This window comes from Cetorhinus maximus, chromosome 15 (assembly GCF_964194155.1).
Source record: "Cetorhinus maximus chromosome 15, sCetMax3.hap1.1, whole genome shotgun sequence".
NCBI lineage: Eukaryota > Metazoa > Chordata > Chondrichthyes > Lamniformes > Cetorhinidae > Cetorhinus > Cetorhinus maximus.
The window spans coordinates 92,347,745-92,371,380 of record NC_135893.1 but is presented as its reverse complement, the minus strand read 5'-3'; the positions used below and the strand labels follow the sequence as shown (position 1 = coordinate 92,371,380).

Below are 23,636 nucleotides of genomic sequence, written 5' to 3'. Positions count from 1 at the left end.
TTGCTTCATCCCACTCTCTCTCTGTCTTTTGTCACCCAGGGAGCTCTGGCTTCGTTTGTTCTACATTTCTCCCTGGGAATGTATTTCAACTATACCCGAACCACCTCCTCTTTAAAAGTCGCCCATCGCTCAATTACAGTTTGCCTGTCAATTTTTGATAATTTACCTCGCACAGATCTGTTCTCACCGCACCGAAAATGGCCCTTGGCCAATTAATTATTTTTATTCTGTTTTTTTCCTTGTCCTTTTCCATAGCTAACCTAAACCCGATGGTATGATCATTGTTCCCTAAATGTTTCCCTGATGTCACTTGTTCTATTTGACCTACTTCAATCCCCAGAACCAGATCCAGCAATGTTGGGTCAGAAACATACTGATCTAGAAATTTCTTTTGAAAACACTTCAGAAGCTCTTTGCCTTTTACACTATTACTGTCTATACATTAAATTGATATTAGGATAATTAAAGTCCTCTGCTGTAACTACTCTATAGATTTTGCACCTCTCCAAAATCTTTGCATAACTTGTTCCTCTGAATTTTTCTCAGTAGTTCGTGGCCTATAGAATATGCCCAACAGTGCAACGTTACCTCTGTTGTTTCAGGTCTAACCAAACACCGTAAATCATGGAGCATATCGACCCAACATATAAGACGACCCCATCTTTTGGTACCAAAAATCATGCTTTTACAAATACTCGCCTTATAAATTGACTGCCAACCCCCCCCCCCACCCCCCCCTTACAAAATGCTATACTCGAATTAACAGTCGGCCTCAATTTTTCATCTTAGAAATGCATGCTTTACTTACCTTATACTGTCAAGTTGGTGCATGGGAATAAGCAGGCAATACAGGCTGTGTTGCGAAGATGTGAGAGAGTTTAAAGATAGGCCCACACAAAGCAGGCTGTGGTATAGCATGGCGAGAGATGAACAGAATTGGGTCCGCCAGCAAAAAGAGCAAAGTACAAAGCTGTTTTCAAGCTAAAAGTCATAACATTTGCTAACTCATGAAATAACTGTACTGCAGTGTGGGAATTCATTGTTTGTGAAAAATTGGCAAGAATGGCAGAAGGAATCCATCCTGAAGGAGACTAAGACCAAATGCGCCATCAGTTTAGTGGGTATCCAATTAGGCAGGTACCCCAAATTCACACCCTTGTGTGTACATTAATGCCGAATTGCTCATTAAGATACCAGTATAAAGCAGTTTCTAGAGAAGGCATCCTGACAGAAATATCTGGATTTCCCTTGTGCAGGCATTTGAGATTGCTATCTAATTTTCTCCGCTAGCCTCACTGTTATTTCTACTGCAAAAGTCAACCATGGTATGTAACACAATAGAAATGTCTGCTCTTTGTGAAACAGTGCATCCTCTCTTGGACAGAGTAATATCACAGGAGACTCTCAAATATTTATATCCATGCCAAAGTCATCAATAGGAGATTTTTCAGTAAAGATATGACTATGAAACAAAAAGTACCTTTGAATTACTAGTCACAGCTTACCTTCAAACCTTTTTAAAAATGGCTACCTCACTAGTACAAAAGTCATGTTTTGTTCAAATGAACAGATCGCCAATAAGGTGTAATTGATGATGATATTACAAGCTCCAAGTAACCTTCTTTTCAATAAAAGGATGATGAGGATCTGTACCAAGTTAGGCTTCAGTGCCTCTCAGGAGGAAAAGAATGATGCTAGTCAAGTGGAAGTGCGTGTGCTGGACAAAAAAAATCGGGCTGAGTTGCGATGTTTCTTATGATTGAATAGTCATGACATGATTAAAACCCACAAATTAATAAACCACCATCTATCTGGGTGGAGGAGACTGGCAACAACACAGCCATGCACCAACAAGGAGTTAACACCTCCACAAGTGGATGGGGAGAAAATTGATGAAGAATTAAAAATTGAAACAGCAATGTAAGATTTTTACATTATTTAATGTTCACCAGAAAACTTAGCAACTCTGATCATAATTCCATTTTTCATTTAAAGCTTTTGACAGTTTTCAAATATAGGCCAAGATATTTAAAATATTTCTGTCTCTGAGATTCTTTAATTTCTACACACAACAGCCCTAAAGTATTTTTAGAAATCCTGCATGTAGAGAAATTTGGGGTTGAAAGTACAGCGCTCTCATTTTAGGTCTCCCTCGCAAATAATTTAGGACTGCTCCTCTGTTTTAAGCTGGTCCTGGGATGCTATGGAAATTCAATGTTTCACGTCTTACAATATCCAGGATAGTGCTCTGCTGATGTCAGCCACAGGCTCAGTCAGGCTGTCTTTTTGTTCATGGATATCAACTTAAAGCAAAAGCCAATCAATAAATAATTCAATGGGTGAGCAGGGAATCGTACAATCATTTCACACTCATTTGACTTACACAATTTTCTCAATAAAACTGCGATGTTCTTCTGGAATGACAATGGGCCCTTTGGTGGAGTTTGGCGAAATGAAAGATGGTGTTCCTGTGCCGTTAGACTGATGGTGCTTTTCTTCTAACTGCTCTCGAAGTTGCCGTTCCTCTTCCCGATTTAAGTATGGAATTCCTACAAATTTGAATGCCAACAGACAATGGTTCTGAAAGCTCAAAATTGCTCCAAATAACTGCATCAATACACTTCAAAACACTTTTTTGAACTTCAAAACTTAAAGGTACTGGCTGGACATACAGCAAAACCCCGAGTAACATGCAAGACAACAGGCCCTACTGCCTTAAGTGAATAACTAAAACGTTTTGACCATGAACATGAAACTTAAACTACAAATTCCTGACTAACTGTGGCAAACTGAAGTGGCTCCACAAACAGCTCAACAAGAAGAACAACAATCCCAGGTTCTCTACTGTCTACACAAAATTGACATGCCCCCTCTGCAAGAGGGAGAGTGTTTAGCCAGGGTTTCTTCAGAAGCATTCACTCACCATCTCGGAAGACTTTATTGAAGTCAAATCCTTGGTTTGCTAGAAAATCAATACTTGAACTCTGAAACAAAAAAGGTTTAAATTATGGGTTTTGCCAGCATAAAACCATCTGGTTCGCACAAGTTTCCTACATTACAATTGTGATCTTATTTCAAAAGTACTCCATTGGGTTTAAAGTGCTTTGAGACATCCTGGGGTTATAAATGACACTATATAAATGCAAGTCTTTCTTTCTTTAATAATTGCTTATTGCACATTCCAATAGCTTTCTAAGAGCTCATGTTGAAGCATCAAACCTTTGTCTAAATTTTTAACCTGATGGTCAATTTCTCCAGCCTGTAATTATTAGATACTGTACTAGCCAATTAAGCGCCACATTAATTTATACAGTCTAGCCTGCCTTTACCTCAGAAAAGCCAAACAACCTTCTTTACTGTGCCAACTTACTTCCTTTTATGCAGTTCGCCAAATTCCACCAGCAAAACACAGGATACATCAAGGAACCAACTACATAAACACATTCCACAAGAGCAACAATACTTCAGTACCAACAAGGATGGTGAATTTTAATGATTGATAATCAGTCAGTTCTTAACTACCTGCACGTCATATAAGCATGCAATTAAAATGGCGGGATTGTACATTCATACAGTTTTCCAGTAATAAAGCTTTCATAATCAACATTCCTACTGTGGTACATAGAGACACATAGGTGGACTGATCACCTGATTGTAACTACCATTACACCCAGAGCTAGTAAAGGAGAAAAACAAAACTGAATATGAATAGAATACCTAAATATCCCCATGATAAATGCAATAAACACATGGTTGCGCTTTCCACATAATTATATCTTTGGTAAAGATAACCAGTCATAAACTGTAATAGTAGGGTCTGATAGTCCCACATTAACCCTGTGTGTGAGTACAGTACCACCCATACAGTGATAAGAGGCGGCTCATGGACCAGAGCCAGGGTCAGTCTAGAGATGGACAGAGATGTGTAAAGACCCAAGGTGGAGTCAGCTTCATACCTGTACCCTTACTGTATATATGTATATAGTTATAAGTAGTTAATAAAGATTTGCAGCTCATATACTCTAGACTACAAAGCCTACTTTATGGTGTCCAAAGCAGGATGCTTCATGGTGGCAGCGTCCGGATCAAAATCCCTTATCCTCACAAGAAAAACTAAGAAAAAGGACATCTTCAACAGATTCTGAATTGAAACAAACTCCTAACTGAAGTTACATACACAAAGAAAGTTCACCAGAAAGAAAAAGCTCCAGTGAGAGAAGAGCCTGGAAGCAAAACGTTAGGAGTTTTACTCCAGCATAAGGCTCCATTGAATTTCCCTTGGAAGTCCAGCTTCAGCAGAGCTCTCAGCTTACAAGGGTGAGATAATTTTTATTAAATTCCAGGCCAGCCAGTCCTGAGAAACCCCTTTTCATTCAGCCAGAGGCGCATTTGAAAGAAAACCGTTGCTAATGCCAATCCCAGTCTCAACACGTGGCTCCAGAGTTTGGCAAAGGAAAATAAAATTAATAATTAATTTTGTCTACTTCGGGTACCTCGTGATCGTATGATTTCCTAAACAGCAAGCCTGCAGTTCTTTTCTACACATCCGGATTAAATTAAGTCGGCAGCCAGCTGACCCACGTAGCCATTGCAGGCCCTCCTTCTTCAGGCACAAGTCCACCATCACCATTTTGGAAAGCCTGCCAAAAACTAACAAGCGCAGGAAAATCCATTGTTCAACAGTGAACAACGACACCATTTTGGAAGCCTGTAATTTCTTAAAGCTGTACCCACATTTTCAAAAATCTTCAAAATGTATTACAATTCCACACTTCCAACTCCACTGGGATTCACCCATGTCCCAGATCAGTCTCAGAATTGGTGTCTTCGGAGGATAATGTTTAAGATACAGCATTGCTACAGGTCTAAATAATTTTTTAAAAATCATAAGCAGAACAAATCAATGCACTTCTTTACTCGACTGGGCCAATTGCAGATGACATTATTGCACGACACAGTATCAATGAGTCATCTGCCAAATTTGATGAGGTTTTAAAATCCTTTGACATTTATTTCAGCCCAAGATCCAATAAAATATTGGAAAGCACCAAATTTAATAAGAGAGTCCAACTGGGAGCTTGTTGATCCCTTCATAAATGATCTCTAGAGGCTGGAGAGGGATGTGAATATGATGACTTAAAGTCTGAGCTCATCTGAGACAGAATTGTTGTGGATGTTGCAGACGATTCACTCTCTGACCTCCTACAAGCTAAAGATGATGAGCTTTCCCTGGACAAGGCAATCCAGCTAGTAAGACTGTCTGAGCTATGTGAACAACACAGGACGAACCTAAGGGGAGAGAACAATACTTGGGGCAGAAACCAACCGTCAGTCTGCCATATCAGGTCACAGAAACACGGGGACCATCCAAGTCAAGGAAAGCAATCCAGCATAGCAACCTTCCCAGCACTCTAGTGCGAAGTACCCTCAGAGAAAAGATCAGTGTCCTGCGGGCATGGCCCAATGCTTCCACTGCAACCAACAGGGACACTTTGGCAAACTGTGCAAGTCAAAACCCTAGCACCGCACAGGCATCCCAAAGGATGCCACGAGTTTGAGGCCAAAAACCCTGAAGAGACGCAACCACGTTTCTTGAGTGACATCAGAGAATGCTGCTCTTCATTTTGGAGTGCTGACATCCTGGTAAATGGTCATCCAACAAATTTTAAATTAGGTTCAGGTACCAGTGTAACAGTCTTGTCGGACAAAGAACCATGGCTCCAAGGCCTTTGGATTTGAACGACGGAGTGGGGGAGTCCAACTCCCAGTCATTGGCATGATCCTTGAACCAGAGGTATGGCAACAAACAATTCTTTGAACTAATGTATGTTGTCTATAATCAGCTTCTCTCCCTTCTGAGCAGGAATGCCTGCGAAGCCCTAGATCTCCTCTAGACAGCAGATGATGTCAAGGCTACCACTCTCATTAGCCAGCCAGAACAGTGCAGTCCTGAGTCCTCAAGCACTAAAGAGGATTCAGACTCTAATTTCACCCACTATCTCTCCTCTTTTTGCACAGCAAGTTTGTCCATCATCATTCAAAATCCCCAATGGCCAGACCAACCTACCACACAAGATCACCGTAGCACCTTCAGTGGAAGTGGTACCAGAGAAGGATCAAAAGTCTGAGGAGCCACAATAGTACAGTTTTTAGATGTACCAATGTTTAATTCCAATAATTGTGTGTTGAGGAGGAATGAGTCTGAAGCTAACCTGTACCTTAAAACAGGTTTATTTCTAAGGCGGCAAAACAAACTCTCAAACTCACTCAATTCCTCCCAGACACTCAGTGAACTGGTTTATATACTCTTATAATAATTCCCTAATCCTTCCCCAACTGGGGACAGCTGTGCTTAATTAGCAATCTAAAGCATGCATTACATTGCAACACAAATTTAACATTAACACCAACCGCTGTGCAAACATGGCAACTTCAAGCCAGCGTACCAGAACTACAAGGGATGTAGCAGTCTCACACCAGTAACAACAAAAAACAGAGGAGCATGCTACACAATCTTCTTCTTGCCACAGGAACACCCTTCCTCAGCCTCAGAGCTTCCCAACGGCCCAAACAAAAAAGGAAAGGTACCACCAGGCAGACAAATACCATTTTTGTCCACCCCACAAGAAATGATCAAGAGTAACAACAACCATGCACTGCCAAACCAGCTAAACCAATCAGCCATGGTTTAACATCAAGCGAAGGAATGGATGAAGCCATACCCAAATGCCAGTCCAACAACAAGAACCAGAACCACCAGAGCCTACCACAATCCTGACAGAACGGCAAATGAGATGTGGAAGGGTTAAGGCCTCCAGACTGCCTGAACCTCTAACTTCAAAGGACTTGGGTGGGACAGGAGAGGGGGAGCGCGCAGAGATGGGATTGCAAAAATGTTGCTAATGTTAATACTGTAATAACAATAATGTTAGAATGCCATTAAGGTAAATGCACACGACTTATAACAATGCAAGACTTGAAGTAAACTGAAGTGACACTATGTCCATGGGATAAAGACTTTGGGGGCGAGGGGTAGTAGAATTGGCTGGTACATACAGGGTTAATGTGGGACGGAGTACAGTACTCCCCACACAGTGATGTAAGGCGGCACATGATCCAGAACCAGCGTCAGTCTAGAGATGGACAGAGATGTGTAAAGACCTAGGATGGAGTCAGCTCCATAGCTGTACTCTTACTGTATATATGTATATAGTTATGACTTGTTAATATACTCAAGACTGTGAAGCCTACTTCACAGTGTCTGAAGCAGAACTCTTCATAAAACACCCAGATTTTCCTTATGCAGATCATAAGGTTACCTAATCCTTTCAAAGTACTGGCTGACTACACTAGGACAGCAACAGTTCTCTATATGATTTACAGCCATGATGCGATAAAACTCAGCTTGTCTTTGAGCCAGCTAATATTGTTACAGTGCAGTGCTGTGCACACACTTCATTTACTATGAAATTGATGTATTTGTCATGATGCCAACAGGGTCAGTCACCTAATCTGCTGCTCTCGATTGAATAATTCTCCCCATTAACCTTCAAAACTCAGGAAGGTCCCAATGTTAGGAGTGAAAGAATAAAAATCATATTTAGTGACCCCTGCTGGAGCACCGTATGCATGAACAGCAAGAGATAAGAATGGGCTTGGTGAGATGTTCCACAGGTTTAAATAACATCACAGTCAGCCACCTACTTGTATTTAAAATAGTACTTCTGACACTAAAATGCTCCAGGCGTTTTTCTTAGACATACAAGGAAAACAATTAGTGAGTCAACAAAGAGATATTAAAATAGATAAACAAAAGCATGGCCAACAAGGAAACCATGGGGGTTAGGGAGAAAAAGCAAAATACAATGGATGCAAGCAGCTGGCTGCCAGATCTGCTGAGTATTTCCAGCATTTTCTGATAATATTTTGGGTAGGAGCAGGAGGAGGAGAGGGAGGGGAGCCAGCAGACAAAGGAGAGGGAAGGAGGGAGCAGGTGGAGACCAGGAGAGAGACAGGGAGGATAAAGTCAGAAAGGAGTTGGGTGCTGGGGAGTGGGGCTGGTGGAGACAGCATTGTAGGTCTAGGAATTTAGGAGAAGATGGACTTTCAATCTTCAGTGCTGGGGTGGGAAAAATCAGGAGCCAATGTACATCAACAAATGTAACTTGGTCCAAACCATTCAAGGGCAATTAGGGACAGGCAACAAATGCTGGGCTTGTTAGCAATGATCACATCCCAGGAAGGAATTGAAAAAAAATAAAAGTATCCCTGTGACCAATGCCTTCAAGGGAGAGGAAAAAGTTGGTAAGAGGTGAAAAAATTATTTTGGTTACGCAAAAATAACGTTTTATCTCAGCGTTTTGCTAGAGAGGAAGGTACTAATATGGGAAATAATAAACAGACTATGACAGGAAGAGATAGAGAGTACAAATCGAAGAGTAAATCAGCAGATAAGGCCAGAGGTTACAAAAATAATAAAAACAAAAAACTTAAGGCTCTGTATCTGAATGCACATAGCACTCGAAACAAAACAGATGAACTGATAGTGCAAATATAGAGATAAATAAGTATGATCCGATAGCCATTACAGAGACATGGATACAGGATGACCTAGACTGGGACCTGAATGTTGAAAGGTACGTGACATTTAGGAAGTACAGAAAGCTAGGAAAAGGTGTAGGGGTGGCTCTTTTAATTAAATACGATTGTAGCATAATAGAGAGGGATAACCTAAATCAGGAAACCAGGATATAGAAGCAGTTTGGGTAGAGATGAGGAATGGTAAAGGAAAGAAATTACATGTGGGAGTGGTGTACAAGGCCCCCTTACCAGTGACCACACAGTAGGGCAGGGTATCAAAGAAGAATTAAGGGGAGCTTGTCAAAAAGGTATGACACAGAAAGCTACAACACTGGCATCTACCCGGCAATGTGGAAAATTGCCCAGGTATGTCCTGTAAACAAAAAGCAAATCCAACCCAGCCAATTACCGCCCCATCGCTCTACTCTCGATCATCAGTAAAGTAATGGAAGGGGTCATCAACAGTGCTATCAAACAGCACTTGCTTAGCATTAACGTGCTCACTAATGCTCAGTTTGGGTTCCGCCATGGCCACTCAGCCTGACCTCATTACGGCCTTGGTTCAAACATGGACAAAAGAGCTAACTCCAGAGGTGAGCTGAGAGTGACTGCCCTTGACATCAAGGCAGTACTTGACCATGACATCAAGGGCCCCTAGCAAAACTGGAGTCAATGGGAACCAGGGGGAAAACTCTGCTGATTCAGTCATACCTAGCACAAAGGAAGATGGTTGTGGTTGTTGGAAGTCAATCATCTCAGTTCCAATACATCACTGCAGGAGTCCCTCAGAGTAGTGTTCTCGGCCCAATCATCTTTGCTTTATCAATGACCTTCATTCCATCATAAGGTTAGAAGTGGGGATCTTCGCTGATGATTGCACAATGTTTAGCATGATTCGCAACGACTCAGAAACTGAAGCAGTTCATGTCCAAATGCAGCAAGACCTGGACAACATCCAGGCTTGGGCTGACAAGTGGCAAGTAACATTCACGCCACGAGTGGCATGTAACGACCATCCAACAAGAGAGAATCTACCCATCACCCCATGATATTCAATGGCATTACCATAGCTGAATCTCCCACTGTCAACATTCTGGGGGTTACCATTAACCAGAAACTGAACTGGACTAGCCACATAAATACTGTGGCTACAAGAGCAGGTCAGAGCTAGGAATCCTGCGGCAAGTAACTCACCTCCTGACTTCCCAAAGCCTGTCCATCATCTACAAAGCACAAATCAAGAGTAGGATGGAATACTCTCCACTTGCCTGGATAAGTGCAGCTCCAACAACACTCAAGAAGCTTGACACCATCCAGGACAAAGCAGCTCACTTGACTGGCACCCCCTCCACAAACATTCACTCCCTCCATCATTGAACAGTAGCAGCAGTGTGTACCATCTACAAGATGCACTGCAGTAACTTACCAAGGCTCCTTAGGCAGCACCTTTCAAACACACGACTGCTACCATCTAGAAGGACAAGGGCAAAAGGACAAGGGTAGCAGATACATGGGAACACCACCACCTGGTAGTTCCCCTCCATGCCACTCACCACCCTGACTTGGAAATATATCGCCGTTCCTTCACTGTCGTTGGGTCAAAATCCTGGAACTTCCTTCCTAACAGCACTGTGGGTGCACCTACACCATAAGGACTGCAGTGGTTCAAGAAGGGAGTTCACCACCATCTTTTCAAGGGCAATTAGAGATGGGAAATAATTGCTGGCCTAGCCAGCGATGCCCACAACCCATAAATGAATAAAAAAATGACGATTATCATGGGGGATTTTAATCTACATATAGACTGGAAAAATCAGATGGGCAAAGGTAGTCTAGGTAAGGAATTCATAGAATGTTTTCAGGATAATTTCTCAGAACCACAGGTTCTGGAGCTAACCAGGGACCTGGCTGTACTTGGCCTGGTGTTGAGCAATGAGATAGGATTAATAACTTCATAGAGAAGGCACGCATAAGTAGCAGTGATCGTGATATACTGTATTTTACATTCAGTTTGAGGGAGAGAAGAGTGGGTCTAGGATCATATTTTAAACTTAATTAAGAGCAATTATGAAGGCATGAACATAAAGTGAGCAAAATTGAACTGAAAAATTAGGTTAAGGGATAGGTCAATAATAGAGATGCAATGGCATACATGCTGGAAGAATTAAGTGCATGGCATCCTTTCAACTTAGTTTCAAGGCGGCACACAAATTAAACTGTTTCTCTAATCTAGATCCAATACCAATATATTTGCTCACCCTGAAGTCAAACCAAATCATATGTAAATCCAGACTGCGGTGTTCCAGTTGCACTGTTCTTAATTGCTATTTATCCTATTTGTCAACATAACCGTGACTGCCCTTAAAATAACTAAATTGTACATGAAATACTTCAGAGCATTCCAAGGTGTATTAAAGGGCACAATGCATTTTTTCCCTCCTCACAAGTTTCATCTGATTTTTGAGATATGAGGACTAGGCTCTCTGGTGGATAAATCAGAGCACCAAGGTCTTAGTATTCATAGCTTGAAATATATGCAAGTTAACAGATCAGGACAATTTAAACTTTGCTGTGATCCACAATGCTCCGCTGCCAAAAGAAGTCAGTCACTTTCAGTGAGCACCCAAATACATATAAAGTGGTCCCGTCAGCAGGATACCCATCCTCACCCAACAACACGAGCACTTCACCAAATTTTTTTTTTCTTACCTGGCAAACAAACTTAACATCAGGCGAATTTCTAGAAAGTGGCTTTGGAAACACGTAGAAGTTAAAGGTCTTCATTATGTGCCTGGCGAGCAAGAAGGTATTACAAATAAAAACTTAGGCTTTAGAACTTCCCATCAATGTTACCAATCGCCCTCATGGGAAAAGGCACCACCTGTAGTACTATTATGCCATGGAGGCCTGTAGTAGTACTCAAGGGAACAAACCAGGTTTATACAACCTGTGCTCATAAAGTAACCCTTTAGCCTTCATTACTTTTCAACTGAATGTCCACTGTCTTCCCTCCAAGGGTAATATATCTTTTGAGATACGATGACAAAAACTAAATACAGTACTCGATATGGTATCTGCCCAAGACTCTGTACAATTGAAGCATAGCCTCCTTACTTTTGCATTTTTACCCTCGAGATAAAGGTGAAGATTACTTTAGAGTTCTTAATTACACTTTTTACTTGTGCGCTACAGTAATATAGTGGTTATGTTACCAAAGTCCTGGACTAAGGTCCAGTGTTCAAATCCCACCATGGCAGCTGGGAGAGATTTAAACTTATGTCATTTATGGTCTTTTTATTCCATATTTATTTAAAGAACATAAATATTGATGACCAAGAAACTTCAGATTTTTGTAAAAACTCCATCTGGCTCACTGGCATTTTTTGGGGAAAGATATCTGCCATCCTTATTTACTCTGACCTATATATGACTCCAAGTATTTTCTTGTACCTTAGTTTCTTAGCTTGTTTGCTGACTGTGGTTGCTTAACCACACAATCAGTGTCTTTGCATAACAGGCGAATGTACTGGTTTTGTAAATGTCAGGTGCAGAGGGGATAAATCTCATCGGTTTCCCCCTTCATGGTAAAATTGCTCAACCACTGGATTGAAAAACGTTCACTTGAATAGTTACCCTTGGACAGTTACCTGGAGGACACCCGGCATCTATAAATGCTTCAGCATAAGATAATTGCAGGGAGATAATTGACAGAAACTTAGTATTCTTTAAAATTGAAGACAACTGTGTAAATAAACCCACCTGTTCTCTGCAGCATCATATTTAAATGTGCAAAGTCCAAACTGAAACAGCAGGAAGTCCATGGAATGCTGCAAGAAAACAAAGAAGGAACACTTCATTCTTTTTAATTCAGAGATTCTCACTCTGGTTAGTAACACTCAACAAATATGATAAAATGAATTTGCCTGGAAGTTCCTCCCACACCCCCACCCCCAACAGAAAAGGTATAAATAGTTAGGCAGTCTCAATACAGGTCTCAGCAAATTCAGGGTTCATAATGAAATAATGCCCGCAACTGTCGCACGAATAGGAATCACGCTGTCAGTTTCACTCAGATAAGTGGGAACTGAAGGTGTTACAATGATGTAGTAGGGTGAATGGTTTGGAAGTGGTCTTTAAGCTAAAATTGTCACAACAGTGTGAGTGGGCTCCACTTTATATCTGGACATGTTAAAACTGATCTGGGAATGATGATAATGGGTGACAAAAGTGAAAAACATGTTCCAATCTCCTGCAACAATATCCCTCACTTTGCGCATAAAAGGAAACAAATATTACCCTAATTGCCTACAGAGGATAATTTAGAAAAAACAAAATTCTGTAATAAACAGCAATCAAGAGACACAAATTTGGAACAATTGGAGAAAAGTAAATCAAAAATTGTTCTTTTAAGTTTTACACTAAATATTTGACTTCCTGTTTAAAATAATGCCACATTTTCTGGTCTGTGAAGATCACTTCAGAAACAGGATCATGTGTAAATTTTAGAGCACCATCACATCAGCCAGTGAAAGGTAGTGCTTGCTTCTCACCCACCTATGTATAAACAACCTCATCACATGTACAGCTAATTCACTGCTGGCCATTTTTTCACAAGTGAAACTTGATTGCTAAAAGCTGTATTGCGCATTATCATGGGGCCAGTTTCAGGAGATAAATGAAAAAGTTGGGGATACTTATTCAGTTTCAGGTTTGCATGTACTATATAGAGTCAGGGCACATTATCTGCTCACACTGTAATGCAAGTCCATATCTTAGTTACTCTACACGTGCAAAAAGTATAACATATTCAAGTCAGCATTCTCAAAAAAAATATGGTGGTGAACACCAGTCTGTGCATTTACTGCCTTGTACAAAACATCAACACATTACAGAATCATAAGGGCAGTTAGAAATGAAACACCAGAAATTGGAAGGTATCTCAATCCTCTGAACAAAATGCAAGCTAACAATTTATTCAATTTTTGAAAAGTGTATTGCACAAGTTTTAAGAGAACACACAAACCAGTCGTTCATCAGGGATATGAAACTCCCAATGTCTTGTAACTGCTGTGCAACTGGTATCACAGCAACACATTTGAATTATTGGGATGAAGAGTGCTATGGTTGTTATTCAACTACTAGTACCACTCTTCATATTCAACATTCTTTTTTTTCTCTCTCCCAACACACTCTTCCCACCCACCCCCCAAACAAAATGGAAAAACATCACTGTACTGTAATTGAAGGCTTCGTAGATTCTATCAATGGCACACTTTAAAAAGGAACTTGTCATCACTTCATCCTCCCCGTGTCCACCCAAGCTCATTCCTTCTCCATGCAAAATTTCATTCAGGGGCTGAGTTATGAACCAATAAAACCAGTTTGCCCTCTTTCACAACCTACAGACTTTGATAGCTTCCAATATGCACAGATACAACGAATTAAAAACACAATGCCCAGTTTACCTTTTTCAGCTTTTGATATCTTTCTTCTGGTGTGTCCAAGCCATTTGTCAGTGTGGTCACTGAAGGTCCGTCACTTATTCCTGAAACGTTACAAGGGCATGGTGCAATTCTTAAGTCGGTATGGTGACAGCCAACATCACAAATGTTAAAATCTCACATTCCTCTCACTTCAGGTTGAAGTTCGGAACAGCAACATGAGGCACTGAACTACACATACTTAGCTACAATGATGATTTGCACAAAAACCAAGATAGTTCTCCAAGGATCCAGCAGTGTCTACTGAGCCTAATCCACCGCAGAGAGAACGAGAGTCCCTGCAACATTCAGACTTACTGCAGTTCTCATTACTCACTGCAAGAAGTGTGAATTCCAAGAACATGGGGCTGAAAAACCTGTGTGACAGATCTCAATCCAATTGAGTTATGCCTCAAATGAAGAAAACAAAACAACCTAGGGCTCATTCTTGATAATCTCAATCAACACAAGTTCACTCCCCTCACTGATCTCTGACCCAGCTGAATTCCAGAAACTGACCAAACTGTTTCAGCCACTAAGCCCACATTGCTCCAAGCAAAAAGTACACATATCTCCCAAAAAATGCAACATTCCATTCCTCCCGAGGCAGCTTGTGATAAAAAATATACCATGGGTTAAATATCGTGTACCTGAATTAAACTTCAATTAGAGAAAAATAAAACGTGCTGCTCTCAACTAATTCATACCTCCAGTTGCCCCAGATCCTGCAGATAAGACAGTACCTACGGATCCAAGTTGTTCCTTTTTTATTTTCTCACATTTAGCTCCTTGAACCCCAAGTTCATTGCTGAAACCTTACATATGAACAAGTGAATTAGGAGTAAGAGTAGGCCATTCAGCCCCTCAAGCCTGCTCTGTTATTCAATAAGATCATGGCTGATCTGACTATGGCTTCAACTCCACATTCTGCCTAACCCCGATAACTTCTTGACTGATAGGGGAGTCAAAGGTTATCTACCTCTGACCCTGCCTCTACCGCTCTCTGCGGAAGAGAGTTCCAAAGATTCACAACCCTCAGAAAAAATTTCTCCTCATCTCAGCCATATTTTTTAAACTGTGTCTCATAGTTCTAGATTCTCTCACATGGGGAAACATTCTTTCAGCATCCACTCTGTCAAGTCCCCTCAGGATCTTATATGTTTCAATAAGATCACCTCTCAATCTTCCCCAGCGATACAGGCCCAGCCTGTCCAACCTTTCTTGATAAGATATCCCCCACCCCCCTCCCCCCCAGTCCCCTCCACCATCCCAGGCATCAGTCGAGTGAACCCTCTCTGCATTGCTTCTAATGCATTTATATCCTTTCTTAAATAAGGAGACCAAAACTGCACACAGTGCTCTAGGTGTGGTCTCAGCAATGCCCTGTACAGCTGTAGCAAAACATCCCTGTTTTATATTCCATTCCCCTTGCAATGAACAACATTCCATTTACCATTTGTTATAACTACCAATAAAATTAATGGCGAATCCAATGGCTCCAGTACATGTCAACACATATACTTGCAGTACAATTCCAGCTACAATAAGCTTTCCCTAGGGGTTTTTGTAAACTTCCATCAAAATTGGGTGTATATAGGTTAAAGGAAAGGACTATTATGCCAATGGACCAGTGACTTTGGCCAGATAATAGTCACTTCTGCTTTACTTGCAGCTGAAGAATTGTTAAAACCTGCAGTTACTAATTCAAGTTACAAATAAAGAAAATCTGGCCCTATCTAGGGACAGCTTACTCTAATAAATATAGGAACACAGGAGAAATATTAATTCATTCAGCTCGCATATGTTACTGTAGCATGCAAATGTTGTTTAAGAGTCCGATTAGAATTCTATCTCAAAGTGATATCTCTCCCAAAAACAAGTGTGATAAATCTAAGGGGCTTTACACATTACCATTAGAGATTCTATTAATACCTGAAAATTCTCCATCAATTGCCAGAAAATCGGCTTCTTCAATAGCTTCATATATTAGGTTTAGGCGCTCCTTAAAATCTGTTGAAAAACCACAATCACACAGTAATTATAGCACAGATACAAGCTACTCAACTCAAGAGGCCCATTCCTGTGTTTATGCACCAGATGAGCTGCCTCCTATTCCTCCTCACCTAACCCCATCAACATACCGTTCTATTTCTGTTTATCTAGCTTAAATACATCAATGCTAATCACCTCAGCTACTCCATGTGGTAGCTGCTCCTTTATGCTAACCACACTCTGGATAAAAGAAGCTTCACCTGAATTTCTTGTTCTATTTATTAGTGACTATCTTATATTTATGGCCCCTGATTCATGGAAAGGTTACATCACAGGAAGCCCATCGTGTCTGCGCCAATCGAAAAACAAGCCACCCAACTTAATCTCACTTTCCAGCATTTGGTACAGCAAGTTACACACTTTAGGTGCATATCCAGGCACCTCTTAAATGAGTTGAGAGTTTCTGCCTCCACTACCCTTTCAGTCTGTGAGTGCCAGACCGCCACAATCCTCTGGATGAAAAAAATCTTTCCTCATCTCCCCTCTAACCTTTCTACCAATCACTTTAAATCTATACCCCCTTAGCCACTGACCTCTCTGCTGAAAGTAAATAGGCCCTTCTCATCCACTCTAACCAGGTCCCTCACAATTTTGTATCAATCAAATCTCCCCTCAGCCTCCTCTATTGCAAGAACAACCCCAGCCTAGCCAATCTTTCCTCATAGCAGCAATTTTCCAGTCCTAACAACAGGATTGTTTGACTTCCTCAAAAGCATCACCTCACATTTCTCTGGATTGAATTCCATTTGCCACTTTTCTGCCCACCTGACCAGTCCATTGATATCTTCCTGCAGTCTACAGCAATCCTCCTCACTATCAACCACGTGGCCAATTTTTGTGTTAGAACCATAGAACACTACAGCACAGAAAAAAGGCCATCCAGCCCTTCTAGTCTATGTGTTGTCTGCAAACTTCTTGATCATTCCCCCTACAATTATGTCCAAATCATTAAAATATACTACAAAAAGCAGGGGACCATGTACTGAGCCCTGCAGAACCCCAGTGGAACCAGCCTTCCAGTCACAAAAACATCCATCAACTATTACCCATTGGTATACAAATAGTCATTTGGTAGTACAGAATTTGAGCATTGCTGCAAAAAAAAAACATTTAAGCTTTTCGTCTTGCATTCATCAAGACACTTCGTAAGAATACCAATACAAAAGGGGAAAACAACAATTTATTCTGTATGTGAAGAGAGTGCTGATTGGTTGGCAAATGGCGGTGCCATGGAGCATGCACCAATGATGGTGACTAACAGTTAACAGCCAAGCATCGTTTGAAATTTAAACCAGGCAGCTTGACCCTGTTTGGTCAAGGCATTGCCCTGAAGAATGACTCAGCAAATGACTGTCGCTTATTTTGTTTAGCTGAAACAGGCACAATGTGTGTACATGTTCTTTCTGCCTGCAAAGAATAGAGCCCTTAGATTGATATGCTTGATGAGTGCAAGACGAAAAGCTTAGACATGTCTCTTTTTTTTAGCAATTACCTTTTGTTTCCTGCCACTGAGCTAATTTTGTGTCCAAAACAAAAACAGAATTACCTGGAAAAACTCAGCAGGTCTGGCAGCATCGGCGGAGAAGAAATCAGTTAACGTTTCTTGATTTCTTCTCATCTCTGATTTCTTCTCCGCCGATGCTGCCAGACCTGCTGAGTTTTTCCAGGTAATTCTGTTTTTGTTTTGGATTTCCAGCATCCGCAGTAGCTTTTAGCTTTTTGTTTTAATTTTGTGTCCACTTTGCTACATTCGTCTGGATGCCGTGGGCTTTTATTTTTTTAACCAGTGTGGTTCTATCCTCTCTGGTAAGTGGAAACATCTTCTCTGCATCTTCATAATTTTAAAAGGTCTTTATCAGGTCACCCCTCAGCCTTTCCTTTTCTAAATGGAATGGATTATTCTTGTAAGAATTATCATAGAATAGTACAGCATAGGAGACCATTCAACTCCCCCTCTCTTTACCCACATCTTTGCAATTCTTTCCCCTTCAAGTGCTCATCCAATTCCCTTCTGAAGGCTAATACTGAATCCGAGTGAGGTAGAATACTGTATTTTAACATACCACAACATATTTCAAACTTAAAAGTGAATTTCAATTGTACTACGCTTACCTTATCAGTTTATAAATGCCATAATGCCCTTTAAAAAGATAATTAACAAATCATAACTTCTTCCAATTACCAACCCTGCATAATTTTCCAAAAGTCATCAGGAACCTTATTTGGCACTATGTTTTCGCCCGTGCTCACTGACCTACGCTGGCTCCCAATAAAGCAACATCTTGATTTTAAAATTCTCATCCTTGGTTTTCAAATCCCTCCAAAGAAGGGTCATATTGGACTCAAAACATCACCTCTGTTTCGCTCTCCACGGGTGCTGCCAGACCTGCTGAGTTTTTCTTGCATTTTTTCTGTTTTTATTTCAGATGACCATTCTTATCTCCTCCAATCCCACAACCCCGAGATATCTGCGCTCATCTAGTTCAGGCCTTTGGCGCATTTCCAATTATAATTCCTCCACCATCGGCGGCTGTGCAAACAATTGCCTAAGCCCCAAGCTCTGGAATTCCCTCCCTACACCTCTCTACCTCACTTTCCTCCTTTAAGACACTTCTTACAATCTGTCTCTCTGACCAAACTTTTGGCCATCTGACTTAACTTCCTATGTGGCTCGGTGTCACTTGATTTTATAATGTTCCCATGAATGACGCCTTGGGATGTTTCATTGCGTTAAAGGCACTATATAAATATGTAGTTGCTGTACATTAGTAGACACATCATTGCAAATCTTAGCTGCATAATAAGAATTTAAGCTAAACAAATGAAACAATTAGGTTGATTGCCAGCTCAACCTGTTACAAGGTACAGAAAGACCGTGATAAATTTTCAGTAGTTAACAGCATATAAATTGCCCACTAAGATTCTGTCAAGCTGCATCCCAAATTAACAGAATATTTCAAATGAAGTAGAGGCTGAAGAACATTAAACCAATTTAATCCAAGAAAGGCAGGAATTTGACCGTATCATTTTAATATGTCAGGGGAAAAATATATAACACCCCATTCTAATTTACCAGATTAGTCCCAGCTGTTTATCTCTACTATAAAATTATTCTTGGAGAAAAGACAATTGAGTAGGCTTGTAAGCGATCAGCCGTAGCACAATGGGTAGCATTCTCACATGTGTCAGATGTTGTGGGTTCATCCCACTCCAGACACTTTAGTACAAAACCTAGACTGACACTTCAATGTAGTACTGAGTGAGTATGCCACCTTTTGGATCAGATGTTAAACTGAGGCACTGTCTGCCCTCTCAGGTGGATGTGAAGGACCCCAGGACAGTATTTCAAGAGCAGGGCAGTGCTTCCCAATGGCCAGCCAATATTTATCCTTTAGCAATAATTAAAAAGAAAGACTTTCTGGTCACAATCTACTTAACGTTTGTGAAATATTTTTCACATGCAAATTGGCCAACACGTTTTCTACATTACAAGAGTGACCACATTTCAAAATTATTTAATTAACTGTAAAGTACTTTGGGACACCCAAGATCATGAAAGGCATTATATAGGTACAAGCCTCTCTTTTATATTGTATTCCATTTATTATTTTGGTTTTTTGGATTAAAGCTATATCTTCCTTCTTTACCTAACCCATACACGTAATTAAAAGAGCAAGTTGAGCATTAAGCTTTTCATAGCACAAAATGACTGAACAAAGAGGGGGATTACATAGTGCACAACAGTGGAATGGAAGCCAGAAAAGCAGCTATTAAGATAGATGACACTGTAGCACTTATGACCCAGATTCCATATTTTCAAAAGCCAACTAAAAACTACTTGATAACAATTATTCAGAGTTGATTATACTGCCTGTATATTTTTTTCCTTTATTCTTTCATGGAGTGTGGGCATTACTGGCAAGGCCAGCATTTGTTGCTCATCCCTAATTGCCCCTGAAATGAGTGGCTTGCTAGGCCATTTCAGAGGGCAGTCGAGAATCAACCACATTGCTGTAGATCTGGAGTCACATGCAAGCCAGACCAGGTAAGGATGGCAGATTTCCTTCCCTGAAGGACATTTACAACAAATCAATGATAGTTTCATGGTCACCATTACTGAGACTAACTTTCAATTCCAGATTTATTAATTGAATTTTAAATTCGACCAGCTGCTATAGTAGGATTCAAACTCATATCTCCAGGGCATTAGCTTGGGCCTCTGGATTACTAGTTCAGTGACTGCCACTACACCACCATATCTCCATATATGCACATTTCAATAAAAGTCAACATTGCACAGGATAATAAATCACCAAGAAACCTCACAAAACCCTGGGTACAGTCACCTGATTATTCACACTTAATTTACATTAAAACAACGATTACACTACAAAAAGTACTTAATTGCCTGTAAAGCACTTCAGGGTGTCTTGAGGCTGTGGAAATTTTTCTTTTACAGTAGGTCATGAAGCTTTAAACCTAGATCAGCAACTGTTCTTTGTACAGTCATTTTAGAGGGACGTGAAAGCATCATGACAACAAGGGCCTTTATAGTGGCTGTCCAGATGATCTGGAGATGATGGAGGCCTTTAACTCAAAAGAAATGCACACTTTGCAATGTGTCATTTAAATGACGATTTCACTGGGGAAAGCAGGCAGTTCCCAAAAGCAGGGAGCAGGCGTGCTGCAGGTTATCAGTTCCCCCCATTGCACCAAGCCCTGTCAATGGGTTCCGCACCCCCAACACACGGAGCCCTGGATTCACCCGACCACATCGGCCTGGGCCCCGAAATGAAGCGTCGCCTCCAAAATGGCTCCATCGCCCGGGCTGCAAACCACCCGCGGCCCCGTCCGCCGCGGCCACTCTGTTAACCCGCTAGCTGGGAGCTGGGCTCGTTTTCCACCCCCTCGGACTTACTCTGCCTAGTGATCTCCATGGCTGCCCAGACAAACCCCCACAACACAGGAACAGCGCAGCCACCTTCAACCTTTGCCCTTTAACATTCGCTCCGTAGCCACTTCCGGTGAACACAACAAACACGTGATTAGTGTCACTCAAACTGGAAATCAGTCAGCAGCATCATTCAGCACTGAGCATTGCTCAGCAAGATTAAAGTCCAGGCAGAATATATATACACCCTAGGTGCAATACTATTATTTAATTTTATACTTTTTTTTCGTCTTATGATTTAGGTTATGCCCTTTCCAAAAAAAAGGGGCACTTTTATTTTTATTTTGTTTATTGATACTGGGGCAGCCTATTGTTTTAAATAAGAAAAGGTGTACAAGAATCCCACTCAATTGACTCTATCATCCCCACTAAACTGCTCCCCACTCACCTTCCCTCCCTGGCCCACATGCTAGCTTTTTGTAAATGGTTCTCTCTTCTCAGGCACTGTTCCCCCTCACTTAATTCAAATTTGCTGTCATCACTCCCCTCCTCAAAATGTCCACGCATGATTCTTCTGACCTTGCAAATGACTGCCCTGGAAACACCCACATTTATAATAAGACTGCCTATGTAAACCCTGTCACACCCTCCTGAGGCTGTAGTGCTTCAGTTTTTCATCTTCCAGCTCCTCAGCCTGTATTTCAGAGAAACTCATGTGCTGCAACCAACGATACTCAACTTCCCACATTTCTGTAAGGTTTGTGAAAAGGTCTAAAAATATAAACAAAATGTATGACATAAATATGGGGACTGCTGCATGTCTGCATCATGGATCAATAATCCTCTAAGTTCCTTTCATATGAATACTACACTTGGTCTTCACTTTCCATGTACAATGCCACAGTATGTATGTCATGTTAACTACGATTTAGTATAATAGGACTTCGGGAATTCATGGACAAGAAGAGTTATTTGTAGTTATCTTGAAATTGTCACTTGGTAGTACAAAACTTTCGCATTACTAAAAAGAAACATGCTGTCAAAGCTTTTTGTCCTGCACTCATCAGAACAGTTGCAAGAATGCCAAATTTCAAAGGGAGCAACAGTTTGTACTGCATGAGAAAAGGTGCTGATTGCTTGGCAAATCAACTCCGATTGGTCGAGGCATTGCCATGAAGAATGCACCAGGGAACTATTGTTCCTCATGCGTTTGTTGATTCAAAAAAGGTGCAATGCCTGGACATGTTCCTTTTACTCTCAGCCCTATGGCAGTTTGCAATGGGCAGATTACTCAACCAGCCTATGCTTGCAAAACTCAGAACATAATGTCTAATGTTAGATTTGATTCTGCAATTGGATAGCACTTGCTGAATAATCCTGAGTGTGCTAAGAATTACACTAACAACCAATTTGAGAATATCAGTAGGGCTCATAATGTGACTCACTTATGCTTGTTAGAATCTACATATATTCATGTGTAGGGACCTGTCCTCTGCAGACAAAAGGAACATGTCCAGGCATTGCTGTTTTTTCGAATTAAACAAAAGCATTGGGGGGGGTGGGGGGGGGGGTGCAGCAATAGTCCCCTGGTGCATTCTCCAAGGCAATGCCTCAGCCAATCAGAGTCAACTTGCCAACCAATTAGCATGCTGTTCTCATGCAGAATAAATTGTTGCTGGCTTTGAAATTTCACATTCTTGGGTCTGTTCTGATGAGAGCAAGATGAAAAGCTGCAGCAGTATGTCTCTTTTTTCAGCTGTCTTGAAATTACCAAGTTTTATCAATATTTGCACTTTCTGGTAGTTTATTTTTAGAATAGATATAATTTCTATAATTCTCATCTTTGTTTTCAAATCCCTCCATGGTCTTGCTCCCTCCCCATCTCTGTAATCTCTTCCAGCCCTCCCTCTGAGATATCTGCGTTCCTCCAATTCAGACCTCTTACGCACCCCCAATTTTAAACTCTCCACCATGAACAGCTGTGCCTTTAGCTGCCAAGGACCAAGCTCTGAAATTCCCTATATCTCTCTGCCTCTACATCTGCTCATTTAAGACACTACTTAAAACCCACAACAAGCTTTTGGTCATCTGTCCTAACATCATCTTGTGTAGCTTAGTGTCAAATTTTGTTTTATAAGACTCTTGTGAAGCACTTTAGGACTTTACCATGCTAAAAGTACTATAAACACAAGTTGTTGTTGCTGCTGATTTTGGAATTAATAGATGGATAATATGGAGCAGTATGGTAACATGGCATTAATGTGATGAATGAGGAAGAAAGAGAAATGTCTGTTTAATTTTCCAGCACTCTCCAACTTGAAGAGCAGTATGTGAGCCACAAAATCCCTCCCCCAACAATTCTAACATCAGAAAATCTGACAGAATTAAATCAATATGACAAATGTACCTATCTCTGAATTAATTTCATAGAAACACATGGTGACACCTGCTGAGCAACAAGGGACAGAGGCAAAGTACATAATGGCTGTGTAACAACATTTTTTTTTGCAAAATTCATTCTCAATTCTTAAATTTCTAAAAAAAAAATATGTTAAGAACATGCGGCTAGATTTTCCTCCAGGATTACACACTTGTTTTCTGATAGTGTCAGGATAGAAAATGGTTCAAAAGGG

The 23,636-nt window shown here is 40.9% G+C and overlaps 1 protein-coding gene across 3 annotated transcripts in view; it reads right to left on the bottom strand.

Moving 5' to 3' along the window:
- The window catches only part of parn (poly(A)-specific ribonuclease (deadenylation nuclease)), a 118,430-nt gene extending 97,270 nt beyond the window's left edge, over positions 1-21,160 (bottom strand). For 2 of the 3 annotated variants that reach the window (XM_078558915.1, XM_078558916.1), the window contains exons 1-7: positions 21,031-21,160; positions 15,993-16,070; positions 14,046-14,125; positions 12,340-12,407; positions 11,290-11,371; positions 2,924-2,984; positions 2,384-2,549 (exon numbers count right to left, since the gene is read on the bottom strand). In XM_078558915.1, the coding sequence (XP_078415041.1) occupies positions 2,384-2,549; positions 2,924-2,984; positions 11,290-11,371; positions 12,340-12,407; positions 14,046-14,125; positions 15,993-16,070; positions 21,031-21,049 (554 nt within the window). In that variant the 5' untranslated portion in view covers positions 21,050-21,160. Of the gene's footprint in view, positions 1-2,383; positions 2,550-2,923; positions 2,985-11,289; positions 11,372-12,339; positions 12,408-14,045; positions 14,126-15,992; positions 16,071-19,292; positions 19,389-21,030 lie in introns of those variants that run through there. The other variant, XM_078558917.1, reaches the window with a different exon arrangement.
- Between the last annotated feature and the right edge of the window lie 2,476 nt (positions 21,161-23,636).